The sequence below is a fragment of the Delphinapterus leucas genome, chromosome 15 (genome assembly GCF_059928025.1).
Source record: "Delphinapterus leucas isolate spDelLeu-1000000601 "Yukka" chromosome 15, BTC_Dleu_Yukka2, whole genome shotgun sequence".
In the NCBI taxonomy this organism is placed as follows: domain Eukaryota; kingdom Metazoa; phylum Chordata; class Mammalia; order Artiodactyla; family Monodontidae; genus Delphinapterus; species Delphinapterus leucas.
In genome coordinates, this window is record NC_143143.1 from 62,089,130 (window position 1) to 62,101,534 (window position 12,405).

General features: G+C 49.6%; 2 protein-coding genes across 2 annotated transcripts in view; one reads left to right on the forward strand and one right to left on the reverse strand.

Moving 5' to 3' along the window:
• Window positions 1-3,202, forward strand: part of TTLL9 (tubulin tyrosine ligase like 9) — a 61,176-nt gene extending 57,974 nt beyond the window's left edge. Inside the window, exon 15 of the mRNA XM_089896675.1 lies at window positions 3,002-3,202. Coding sequence (XP_089752801.1) covers window positions 3,002-3,078 — 77 coding nt within the window. The 3' untranslated portion in view covers window positions 3,079-3,202. The remainder of the gene's footprint in view (window positions 1-3,001) is intronic.
• Window positions 703-11,885, reverse strand: PDRG1 (p53 and DNA damage regulated 1). The gene is made up of 5 exons (XM_022592728.2): window positions 11,706-11,885; window positions 9,806-9,881; window positions 8,664-8,738; window positions 6,627-6,707; window positions 703-6,001 (listed from the first exon to the last, which is right to left on the reverse strand). Exons 1-5 carry the CDS (start codon window positions 11,790-11,792, stop codon window positions 5,919-5,921), a joined length of 402 nt encoding a protein of 133 aa, XP_022448436.1. The 5' UTR covers window positions 11,793-11,885; the 3' UTR covers window positions 703-5,918.
• Between the last annotated feature and the right edge of the window lie 520 nt (window positions 11,886-12,405).

The window sequence follows — 12,405 nt, forward strand, 5'->3', positions numbered from 1 at the left end:
GAGCATTTGGCATGATTCCAGTTTCTCACTTTTATAAATAATCCTGTGAGAACATCCTCTCACATAAAGCTCAGCTGAAACTCTGGCTGTTTCGTTAGGACAGATTCCTAGGAATAGAATTACTGGGTCAAAAGAATGGACTTATTACAGTCAAATTGCTTTCTTAGAAATATTACACAAATTTGCCAGTTCTGAATTTAAAACAACAAAAAACCTTTGCCAACTTCATAGGTAAAAATATTGACTTGTTTTCTGTGCATTCCATTGATTATGGGTGGGGTTTCAGATTTTAAATTTGCATTTCTTCTTTTGTAAGCTGTCCATACTCTATTTTTCAATGGGCTTACATTTTTCTAAATTTGTAAAGGCCTTGGATATTAATATATTGAGGATATCATCCCTCTGTCAAACTTATTGTAAACATTTTCCTGAGTTTGTCATTTTGCTTTTTAAATTTTGTTTGTGGCATTTTTTTCCTCTTTTTTGATGAAAAGAAGTTTTAAGTATCTTTTAGATTGGGTTCGGCTGCAAACACTAACAAGCCAACTAATAGTTATACAGATAGGAACTGATTTATCTTAAGCCACAGGAAGTCATGGGGTAGGCCGTACACAACAGCTGCACAAGGACCCAGTTCTTTCCTCTTTCTGCTTTGCCACTCTCAGCATGTTGCCTTGATGCTCATGCTTGTTGCCTCATGGCTACAAAACGGCTGCTCCAACTCCAGACACCGTGTCCTTGTCTCAGGCAGGAAGAGACAGGAAGGCCCAAGGGCCAAAGCCTTTCTTTCAAGCTTTGACTCTTTATTCCAAAAGGGAAGCCCTCCCAGCAACCTCTGCTGACTTCCCACCCACTAGAGCTGGGTCACATGGCACCTCAGCCGCAAGGAAGCCTGGGAAGTCAAGTAGTTTGCCTTCAGGAAAGCAAGGGAGAGAAGGTTTGTGAATGGTTTTCTCACAGCAGACCCCTAGTACCTGCCCATGGTGTTGTTGGAGGATGACTATACAATGCTTTCAAGTTGTGCAATCACCTGGGAATCTTGTTAAAAATGCAGTTATGACTCAGTAGGTCTGGAGCAGGGGGCTAAGAGCCTGCATACCTAACAAGCTACTGTTGTGTAACAAACCCTCCTAAAACCTCGCAGCTTAAAACAACTATCTTATTTGCTTATGATTCTTCAGGTGTCGCCCGGGGTCTCTCACAGGGCTGCAGGCACCTAGCAGATTTGCTGAGACGTGATGGTCTAGAATAGCCTCATTCACATGTGTGGTGCTTGAGACTGACGTCAGCAGCCTCTCTTTCCAGGTGGCCACTCATCCTCCAGCAGCCCTGCCCCAGGTTCTTCAGATGGTAGTCTCAGGGCTCCAAGAGGGCGAGAGAAGATGTAGCGAAGCCTTTTGAGGCCTAGGCTCAGAAATCCCACAATGTCATTCCACCACAATCCATTAGCCAAAGCCAGTCCAGCCCAGATTCTGGGGACAAGGAGATAGACTCAACTTCTTGTTGGGAGGAGCGGCACACTTTGCAGAGAGGTGCATATAGGCCTGGGAGGATCATTGCAGCCGCCTTTGCTAACAATCCACCTCAGATATCAATGCTGCTGGTTCCTGGACCCTGTTTGAGTAGCAAAGATTCAGAACAGTGGTTCTCCACCTTGGCTGAACATCAGAATCATGCGAGAGAATTAAAAAATACTGATGCCAAAAAAAAAAAAAATACTGATGCCTGTTGGAGATAAATATCTTTGGACGTCAGTATTTTTCAAAGCTCCCAGATAAGTCTAAAGCACAGCTTAGGTTGAGAGCCAGTGCTTCAGAAGTCTCCAGTTGAGTGTCTGGGTGGGTGGTTTTGAATACAGGAGGAGCTGGCTGGGGGTGGAAGAGTACTGATGAAATGAGTTAGGGATGTGTTGAGACTGGTGAAAAGATAAACAGATAACTCAGAGATGAGTCTAGAACTCCAAGAAGAGATTTGCACTGGACACAAAGGTTTGAGAATTATGAATAAGTCAATTACAGTTAAAGCTAAGGTTCCATGGAACTCACTTTGGAAAACCCTGAGGATGCATTTAGTGGACTCTTGGCTCAGTGAAGCCTTGATGGCTGGTGAGTGCCTAGGAGGCAGGGATGGGGCTCTGGGGTGCTGAGAAGATGGCAGACACCTCCAGGTCAGTAGTTGTCCCCATGGGGATTCAGTCAGTCAGCCACCATTCGTGAGTGCCATCAGTGTGCCTGGCCCAAGATCAAATGACCACGGAGTTGCCTCAAGGATCAGCTCTGAGCGCAAAAGGGAGGGAACACTGTGAACATGCTCAGAGAAGGGGGGTCATGTCAGGACTGCCTGGGACACATTTTCATGAGAGTAGGGGCCACCTGTGGGGAAGAGCCATCTCTTAGATGAAAGTGCCTGACACATGGGGTTGGATAAGGGAAGAAACTAACATTTAACCAATTAGGTACCAGGCACTGTGCTAGCTTTAAGTGCATTTTCAGAGCAAAGCCAGAAGGTAAGGCAATGTGGGGTGGTGGTTAAGGGCTGGGCCTCTGGAGCTTGATAGCCTGGGTTCAGCCCTCAGTCCTGCTACTTATTGTGTGATTTGGAGTAAACTACTTAACCTCGCCGAGCCTCAGTTTTCTCTTGTACACGTTATTCCCGTGAAAGTTCAACAAGTCAGTCCACATCCTGGACCTGAAGCAGCCCCTGGTTTGAGGTAAGCCCCCAGTGAATATTACCTTCTTTTGATGATCCTTACATTCACCCCATAAAGCAGGTATCCTGGTTTACAGACGAGAAAGCGGATGCTCAAAGAGGTAAATGACCTGCCTAAGGGCCATGACAGGCAGGAGAGGAGCCAGGATGCAAACCATAGGCCATCCGTGGTTGCATGGCTCCTGCTATCCCCTCTTCCCGCAGGTAGTGGGAGCACAGGCCCCTCCACTCCCCCTAAATCCCCCTCTACTTGGGACAGCCCATCCCAGGCAACGCTCCACTTCCCTTCCAGGCTGCGTCAATGATCGGAAAAAACAGCTGAGGCAGCTGTTCCGCTCCCTTCAAGGCCAGAAGAAAACTCCCAACTAATCCCCAGCACAGAGGAGAGCGACCAGGGGAGGTGCCACACCAGTTCTCTCCCTGCTCCCAGTTTCCAGCACAGCAGCACCTCAGAGAACTCACCTCCCTCCCTCCCCCTCCCTCCGGCCTGGCAGCTGCTTTGCTAGCCTGGCACCCCCACCCTACCCTGGGCATCTCTGCACCAGGAGAGAGCCAATCCCCAGGACTGGATAGACTTTAACCTTGACGGATCAGCTGGCTTGGCGGTCAGGCCCGAAGAGGACAAATGCAGCAAGTTCTGCTACCCCAGAGATCACATCTTATAAAGGATCACAGTCTTTATTCGGGCTCCAGGCTTGGCTCAGGGGATGCTGTTGGCTGCAACCAAATCTTCCTGGCTTTGACCCTTTGATGTCTCCCCGCGGTGGGGGGGGGGAGGGATCAGTGTTGAAAAGATCCTCCAGGAGCAAGGGTTCAGGGTTTATGGAACTTAAGCTGTGTTTGCAAAGCAAGCAGTTACTAGATTGTGTGTTTACTGGGGGTCTGGGGAAGGCCTGAGCCTTATGTACATCTTGCCGTCCTTACAATACCCTGACTGCGTGTCAGGGAACCCACGGACAAGGTAAGGATCAGGAAGGCAGAGCTACTTAGAGACAGTCTCTGCAAAGGTGCACTTATCGAAGTCAGATGGGTGACCTAGGTGCTTCTCTGAGCCTTCCTGTTTGAGGTTGGGAGCTGAGCTTTTTAGACCAGAAAGCCTTGGGCTGGCAGGCAGAGATGGCTTGGGGAGTTGGGCACAAGTAAGAATGTCTGCATTTTCCACATTCCTACGCCTCCTCTAGGTTGAAGAGAAGTTGCAGCAAGAGTGGGCTGGTGGCTAATTGCTCCAGGGCAACCTACCAAGGACCCTAGTCAGCTCCCTCTATCACTCTCCCCTCTTCAGGACAGTTCTTTTGGCTGCAAGAATCTGACTGTGGAAGGAAAGAAAGGGGAGAAGTGGGGAGGGCTTTTGAAAGGAAAATACTGGGAAATCTAAGTGAATCAGCCTGCCTTGGGAAGCCCCTGAAGCCAGGCCATTCCGGGCCTCCTGCCTCCAGAGTGTGGGGACTTCCCTCATCCCTGGGACTGGGGCAAGCCCAGACAACCCCAGGCATGGATTCCACATCTTTCCAGGAGAAAGAATCTGATTGGCTCTTCTTTGGCCTAGCATCCACCCTCAGCTAGACAGGCAGTGGCAATGTTCAGACAGACCAACTGTGAGCCAGGCAGTCATATGAGACAGCATCAACCAAAGTGAACGCCACAACTCCCCATTTTCAAATATACAACAGCAACATGTCCTTCCCTTGCACCCTGTGCCCCACCATGCAGTTTCTATTCCAAAGGAACCACATAATTGTTTGCACACAAATTATGAGATTAGACACCTGTCCTTACTTCTCACTTTAATGTATCTTGGAGCTTGTTTCAAATCAGTGCTCAGAGCTTCTTCATTCTTGATTACAGCTGTATAGTATTGCACTGTTTGGAGTTATCAATTTCTTTAATCTACTGTGGACAGACATTTAGTTTCCAATTCCACCTCCCTACTTCTTAGGGTCATTATGGGGAAAACCCAGCAAATTCTACTAAGAAAACTCAAGAGGATGCAAAATCATAGGTCTGGGCCAAATTCGACCTATGTAAAGTGTTTTGTTGGCCGACACCCAAGTTGTAAAAAATTTTCTGAATTAGCAGTATTTAAAAAACAGAGGATTCAACCTAAAAATCTAAATTTCTAGATTATCTTGAAGAAAACACAGGATCTGGCCATGCCAGCTTGATTCCCCATATAACTTGGTTGGAACCAAATGGAGTGCCCTCTCCATCCTGCCACCTTCTGCTGTTACTGCCTATCTAATCCTGACATCAATTCAAGGAGGAACCACTGCCCCTTCATAGATGGTATCCTAAAGGAGTGGCAATTAAGGACTGAATGAGGTGAAGACTAGAAGCTGCTATTCATTCACATAGGTAACATTTATTGAGCCCTCGAGGCACACGAAAGACACCCCTCACGGCACATTCCCATCAGGATCGCAGACCCTGAGGGCAGATGGGAACTCCGAGCAGCACTGGCCCAGGCCCTGCTTTCAGAGCCGGTGGAGGCACACCCTGCACAAGTGCAGCACAGTGAGACGCGGCCCCTCACCCACCTCTGGTGCAGGACTCTGCAAGGCCTTCCTGACTCCAGAGCAGCCACAGCAGGCTGATCAGCAGCACCTGCTCTGGGCTCTGTCCTGGGGGCAAGCAGGAAGATGGGCCCAAATGGAGGCAGTGCAGGGGGACTGTGTGTCTGCCTATGGCGGACCATGAAGCACCAAGATTCTGTCCTTCATTCAGGACAGGAGCCTTCTCTGAGCCTCCTGCTTTATTCCAATTCCGTTACACACACTGCTTGAAAATGCCTCTCTCTCCTTCTGAGAGGAATGCTGGAATGAAGCTCCCACTCTTCCCCCTGCCCGGGGCCCCTTTCAATAGCAGGCCATTGTTGAGAAGTGCCTGTTGCAGTCATTCTCACACCCCCACAAGCGCTGCCCCCTCCCACCTCCTGGTGGCTGCCAGGGCCTGTCAATGGGCCTTGTGTCCACCCAGCCCCAGTGGTCAGGCCCGGCAGATACTGGCAGGCTGAGGGTTCCCTCCTGCCGTCACAAAATAGCCAAGTGCTACAGACAAAGAAGCTTCGTACAAGGGCTATGGCCAGATTCCTCACAACTGTCCCCTTGCAGAGTAGATCCTGTCCTTGCAGGTGTCAAGGCTGGAGAGTTCTAGGTCCTCCATGATCCCAGGGGGGATGCTGGTCTTAGGTCCCCCACTTTGGTTCTTAAATTTCATCCTTTCAAGATGACCTTGAGAGCTTTAAGCTCATCCTCGTTGAGGGGGTTCAGGTTAAAACCCTTCAGCTCCGGTTTGCCTAGGAAGAGAAGACAATTCATCAGCGAGTCGGGGGTCCTGCTGTCCAACCTGCTGGCCCTGGAGTCAGGCCTGGGAAAGGGGCTTACACTGCATTCATGCTGCCAAACACTTGGCCTTGAGGTCTGACAGAAATGGACCTCAAATTCTGCAATGCACTGAACAATGTGCATCGACACCTGCTCCTGAGTCACCAAGAACCTGCAGAGTCATGACTGCTGTCTAGAAACCTCCAGATTTGCACCAGACTGTGACCAATCTGGAGTGGTTTGGTTTACCTAGAAATTCAGCTCTAACCTGGACCACCTGACTGAGGCCTTCTGACCCTTAGTCAGAGCTATCCCAGTCCCGACACCATGCCCTGGCATGAATGTGAGATATCCCAGGCCATTCCTGGTGCCTGAAAACAACTTGTGACAGGAATAAGATCCCACAAACTTCCCGTCCATTCCATCTCTGGGCGGCTCGAGACAACCCTGCCCACTGCCCACAGCTTCAGTGCCACTCACCCACTGCCCGGGTCACCGCCCACCTGGAGGGGCTTCCCACCCCTGCCTTCAAAGTCCGTGTCGATGGTTGTCTCCCCTCCTGGTTTCCAGCCCCACCCCCAGCCCCCAGGCCAGTACCTTGGGCCTCAAACAGGCGATTGACCTTCACTTTAAGTTGTTTCCGGAGCCTCTCCATTTCTTTATCCAGATGTTCCTGATCTGAAAAATGAGATGGGCAAACAAGATGAGGTTATACTACAGATCTGAGGATGCCAGCCTCTCCCCAGCCCCCTTGAGAGCAAGGGGTCTCAGCATGTGGGAAAGAGAAGACGACTTCGGAGACCAGCTGAGGAAGAAACTAAAGGCTAGAGAAGGGACATGACCTGCCGCGACCCCCGAGTGAGCCCAAAACAGGGCTAAGCACACCAGCCCCCTGACTCACAGTTCACCCAACTGCTTTCATTACGCAGAGTACCCTGGCCAGTGGATGGGGAAGGCAACGCCAGGATTTTAGGTCACCCTCCCACAGTGAAATTATGGAAAATTCAAATGTAAGGACAAAAAGAACCTAGACCCAGCCTACCCTAAGATGGATGGAAAATAGGTGGCTGAGGAATTTCACAAACCCACATTCATCAAGGTCAGGGGTTTTCACAAAGGCAGGATTGTGGTAACTGATACGTGAACAGTCAACATGCAGCCTAGTGCTCACGCTTGACCTAATTCACGGCTGTGAAGACAAGGCTGTCTTACAGGACGGTGTCTTATAGGACGGGCTGCACCCAAAGGCAGGTGCGCCGTGAGTACTGCAACTGACTGGTGCCACCCAGCCAACTCCCCCAGCTCTGTTTTCATCCACTCGTGAGTGACATTCCTGTCTTCCTCACAGACTTCCATTCTTTCTGATGGGTGAACGCCCTAACGAGCCGAGCCTCTGGCCTGGGCAGTGGTTCTGGTTCTCACTGTAAATGAGGAACCACAGTCTCACACAAGCTTGTTTAGCCTGTGTCCATCCCTGAGAACCAGAGGTGATGATGTCACAGAACTTCTCTATGTCGGTGACAAGACCACACTTGTGGGCTAAGAGAGCTGAGGATCCTGAACCCAGGCAGGCGATGCCCCGCGGAAGCTTAGTCTGAGTGGCCTCCAGCCTCCACCCAAGTGCAATGACAATTCTTAATTTTATAACCAGGATATTAGTGTATGTTTTTCAACAAGACAGCCGGAAGCTTCTCCTCCAAGCTGACCTAGTTTCCTTTGCTAGAATTTCGGTTTCAATAGGGATAGAAATACCCTGTTTTCAGGGACAGAGGCAACCTTGTTGGTCCTCCTGGCCCACATGTTTTCAGGGGTACAGAAGAGAAAACATGCATAACTTGACCTTTTCCCAGCCAAGGACCCATTTGTAGCCTGACCTTTTGCCTTTATGATGCTCCTCCAAAGAGCCTCCAGGAACGTAGTTGTGAGATTTAAGTAACACATGTTGTGTATCCAGGCTGTGGCAGACCCTAGAGGTTCACTCTTCCCAAACGTCCATTTCAACCCACTTGCTACTGCAGGGGATGTGAAAAATAAGAGCTCCTCTGCCAGGCTCCCTGGCAGCTATGTGTGGGCATGTGCCTTAAATCTGGCAAATGAGGGATCAGCAGAAGTCCCTGAGGCGGACGGTCTTATTTTCAAAATAGAAGGCAAGGCCATACATATATGGAGAAAACCCTCTGCCTTTTCTCCAGCCTGGCACTCAAACATGAGACCTTCAATGATGACACAATAACCATGAGAACATGTTAAGGTGACACTGCTGAACAGCTGTGCCAGTCCTGTACTCCCCATCTCTGGACAACTTCTTACATAAGAAAAACAGAACTCTATTTCCTTAACCCTCAATTTGTTGGATTCCTGTTATTTGCAGTCTAACTCATTCCTCACTGATAAACAAGCACTGCGCTAGGCACGCGTCCTGTTTTATCTCAACTTCACAACAACTGTGCTACGTAGAAGTGTCCCCCTTTTAGAGATGAGGAAATAACTCAGTGGCAGAGCACGGATTAACATGCACACAGCCGCCTCTCATCAAGCTGCTGCCCAAAGAAAGCCTGACTCTCGGTTCTTGGTTAAGACCAAGGCTGGGGGTGCGGGGGAACCTGTTCCTGACCCCTGCCCAGGAGGCCTTACCTTTCTCAATCATTTCCTTCGTCTCACGGTGAGGCATCCTGATAAACATGTTCCCAAAGCAAACCATCACGTCTTCTGAAATGGCAAACAGTCATTCCTTCAACAAATATTTTTATGCCAGGCATTGTTTTAGAACACAGCAGAATAGGACAAAGTTCCTGCCCTCATAGCTTACATTACAGTGGAGGAGAGGGAATAAACAAAAAAGATAATAAACAAAGATATGATTTGTCAGACCCTGAAGAGTATCGTAGAGAAAACTAAAGCAGGGTAAGAGAGATGGAGAATGCCAAAGTAGGGGAGGAGTTTGTCATTTATACCAGGCAGTCGGCTAAGGCCTCACTGATTATGTGCCATTTGGGCAGAGACCCAAAGAAAGTGAGGGTGTAAGCCCTGCAGACACCTGGGGGAAAAGCAAGCCAGGCAGAGGAACCAGGAACAGCAAAGATGAGTAGTGTGCTGGGGCGTTAGGAACAGCAAGGAGACCAGCGAGGGTGGAGCCAATGAGTAAGGAGGAGAGCAGAGGAGATGATGTGGGAGAGTTCAAGGAAGTCTGAATTCCATGGGGTCTTGCAGGACTCCGGATTTTACTCGGGTGAGACAAGAAGAAACTGGAAGGTTTTAGGCTTCCTGGTGCACTTTAAACCCTTGGCCCCCAAGGCCCTTCATTATGGCCTGGCCTCTGCCCACCTCTTCAGCCTCATCACACACCCCTCCCCTGCTCCTTACTCTGTCACAACCACTCGGCCTCATCTAAAGAGCCACTGTCCCCTTCTCCAAAACCCACCCCATGTCCAATTCCTCCTTCAGCTTTCTCACGATTTTCACATTGTGAATTTTCAATTCACGATTTTCACGTGCTGGGGGTTTTTATACCCCCCCGCACTTTCCCAGTGCCATCACTGAGAAGCTGGCCGCTAACGACCTGTTATGAGGAAGTATCATAGAGAAACTAAAGCAGAGCAGCTGCTGAAGCCCTGAGCCACAGCCTATGTCACACCTGCAATGCCGTCTCCCCCATCTCCACGGGCTGTGCTACGTGCCTGTGGCCTCCTGCCCAGTCTCTATCAGGGACAAGTCAAAGGCCTTAGAAGGAAAACGGAACAGGCCTCCTGGGCTGCAGCGAGGAGGTCTAGGCTTACCAGAGAGGCTGAGATCCTTCTGCAGGGCCCTTAGGCCCTCCCGGTTCCGATTCCTTTTGGTATCCAGGTCCACAATCTGAAAAGCACAGGGGCAGGAAGGAACTCAGCTACTTCTTACCCCAGCCTGTTCCTAACAGACCAGGGCTATTAAAACCTAACAGAGACAAGCCATCATTCCTAGGTTAATTCCAATGTCCTGCCTAAAATGGACTGATGTGTGAAGGTATTTCTTCCCCCACTCAGCTTCCAGCTCCTTAAAAACAATGCTTTGTCCAGGTGTCTTCCCCCAAGAGGAGGTGCTGGGGAAATGTTTAATGACTAAATAGGTAATTTTTTTTTAATTATCCACTGAAGCACTAGTTCTCAAGCTTTAGGGCATTTCAGAATCACTAGGAGAGTGCAAACCACTCTCTGGACAAGCTCCTCCAGTTGATTCTGACCTAGTATCATGAAAAACCCAACAATATTAGATCAGAACAGCAGAGGTGTTGGCACTGAGATGGTGGTAACAGCTCAACAGCTAAAAAGGGAGTGAGCAGGCAGTACAGCATACTGCCTGACAGCACTGGCTCTGAAGCTGAATACCCAGGTGTGAATCCTGCTGTCCACTATGAGCTCTGTGATTTCACCTCTCTGAAAAACGTAGACAGGAACAGGGCCCACCACATAGGTTACTGTTTTTTTAAACTTTTTGTTATTTATTTATTTGGAGTATAATTGCTTTATAATGCTGTGTTAGTTTCTCCTGTACGATGAAGTGAATCAGCTATTATGTATACATATATCCCCTCCCTCTTGGACCTCCGTCCCCAATCCCCGATCCCACCCATCTAGGTCATCACAGAGCACCGAGCTGAGCTCCCTGTGCTATACAGCAGGCTCCCACTAGCTATTTATTTTACACACGATAGTGTATTTATGTCAAACCTAATCTCCCAATTCATCCCACCCTCCCCTTCACCCCCGTGTCCACACATCCATCCTCTACATCTGTGTCTCTATTCCTGCCCTGCAAATAGGTACATCTGTACCATTTTTCTATATTCCACAAATATGTGTTAATATACGATATTTGTTTTTCTCTTTCTGACTTACTTCACCCAGTATGACAGACTCTAGGTCCATCCACATCTCTACAAATGACCCAATTTCATTCCTTTTTATGGCTGAGTAATATTCCATTATACATGTGGATGTATCTCACATCTTCTTTATCCAGTCATCTGTCGACAGACACATTTAGGTTGCTTCCATGACCTGGCTATTGCAAATAGAGCTGCAATGAACACTGGGGTACATGTGACTTTCTGAATTATGGTTTTCTCAGGGTATATGCCCGGTAGTGGGATTGCTGGGTCGTATGGTAATTCTATTTTTAGTTTTTTAAGGGACCTCCATACTGTTCTCCATAGTGGCTGTATCAGTTTACATTCCCACCAACAGTGTAAGAGGGTTCCCTTTTCTCCACACCCTCTCCAGCATTTATTTTTTGTGGATTTTTTGATGATTGCCATTCCAACTGGTGTGAGGTGATACCTCACTGTAGTTTTGATTTGCATTTCCCTAATAATTAGTGATGTTGAGCATCTTTTCCCACCACGAACTCCCTTAAAACTCTTGGCATTTCCATTAGAACCAGACCCAAACTCCCTGTGCAGGTCTACATGGCCCTCCATGGCCAGGGCCCCACGCTCCTACCACGTCCCCACTCCGTGCCGTGCCACGCATTTGACCCACGTGATCTCACAACCGCCCAGTCTGTCGTCACAGCCCTTGGCCCACAAGCCTAGGTCAACTCACGGCGAGCCCGAGCTGGAGCCAGTTCCGAACCACGCGCGTTTCTCCAGGCGCTCGCCGTCAGGCCAAACCCGGGCCCCAGCCCCGCGGACGGGCCTCCTACCTGCCGTTTGTCCGCCAGCACCTCCTCGGCGAGCTCCTCCACCTCCACGAGGTACCGAAGCACCCGCTCCGCCTCGGGCGACAGCATGGTGTTCACCTGCTCCGACTCGGCTCGGCCGCGATCCGTATCCACCTCCCCTCTACCTCCGCTGCGGCTCAGTCCGCGCACTCGCCGATCTGACACGGCTTCCGGCGCGCATGCGCAATTGAAAAAAGAACGGCGGCGCGCGGGCTCCAATGCACGCGCGGCGGGCGGACGCGAGAGGCGGGGCCTAGCTTTGGGGGCGGGGCTGAAGCGCCCCCTGCAGGCACAAACCTTTCAACCTCTCCCTTTCGTACAGTTCTTGAGCCCCTCCTCTGTGCCAGGCAGTTTTAGGGGCTGAGGGTGCAGCAGTGAACAAAACAACGTCCCTGCCCTCGTGCAACTTCATCTAGCGGGAAACATCGACAATTAATGACAAAACAAATAATTATATACTATGGCAGGCAGTGATAGTGCTTTGGAGAAATCAAATCATTCTTCCCCTCCCTGCCTGAGGAACACCAAGGAGGCCCATGTGGCAGTGTGACTTATATTAACCTTCAGGTTCCAGTTTATAAAATGAGAGTGAATAAAACTCCCCCTCATTGTCTTTCCTCAGGGTTGGAAGGAGGCAGGAATCTTTTTAAGTTCAGTTTGACTCCCGTGTTCATTGAGCCCC

Bases quoted from the DNA above. Each gene is read 5' to 3' on its own strand.
- PDRG1 (XM_022592728.2), bottom strand. From the start codon at position 11,792: ATGCTGTCGCCCGAGGCGGAGCGGGTGCTTCGGTACCTCGTGGAGGTG. The intron at 9,882-11,705 runs GTAGGAGGCCCG...TGTGCTTTTCAG, and splicing joins TGCTGGCGGACAAACGGCAG to ATTGTGGACCTGGATACCAA. The intron at 8,739-9,805 runs GTAAGCCTAGAC...TTGCCATTTCAG, and splicing joins GAAGGATCTCAGCCTCTCTG to AAGACGTGATGGTTTGCTTT.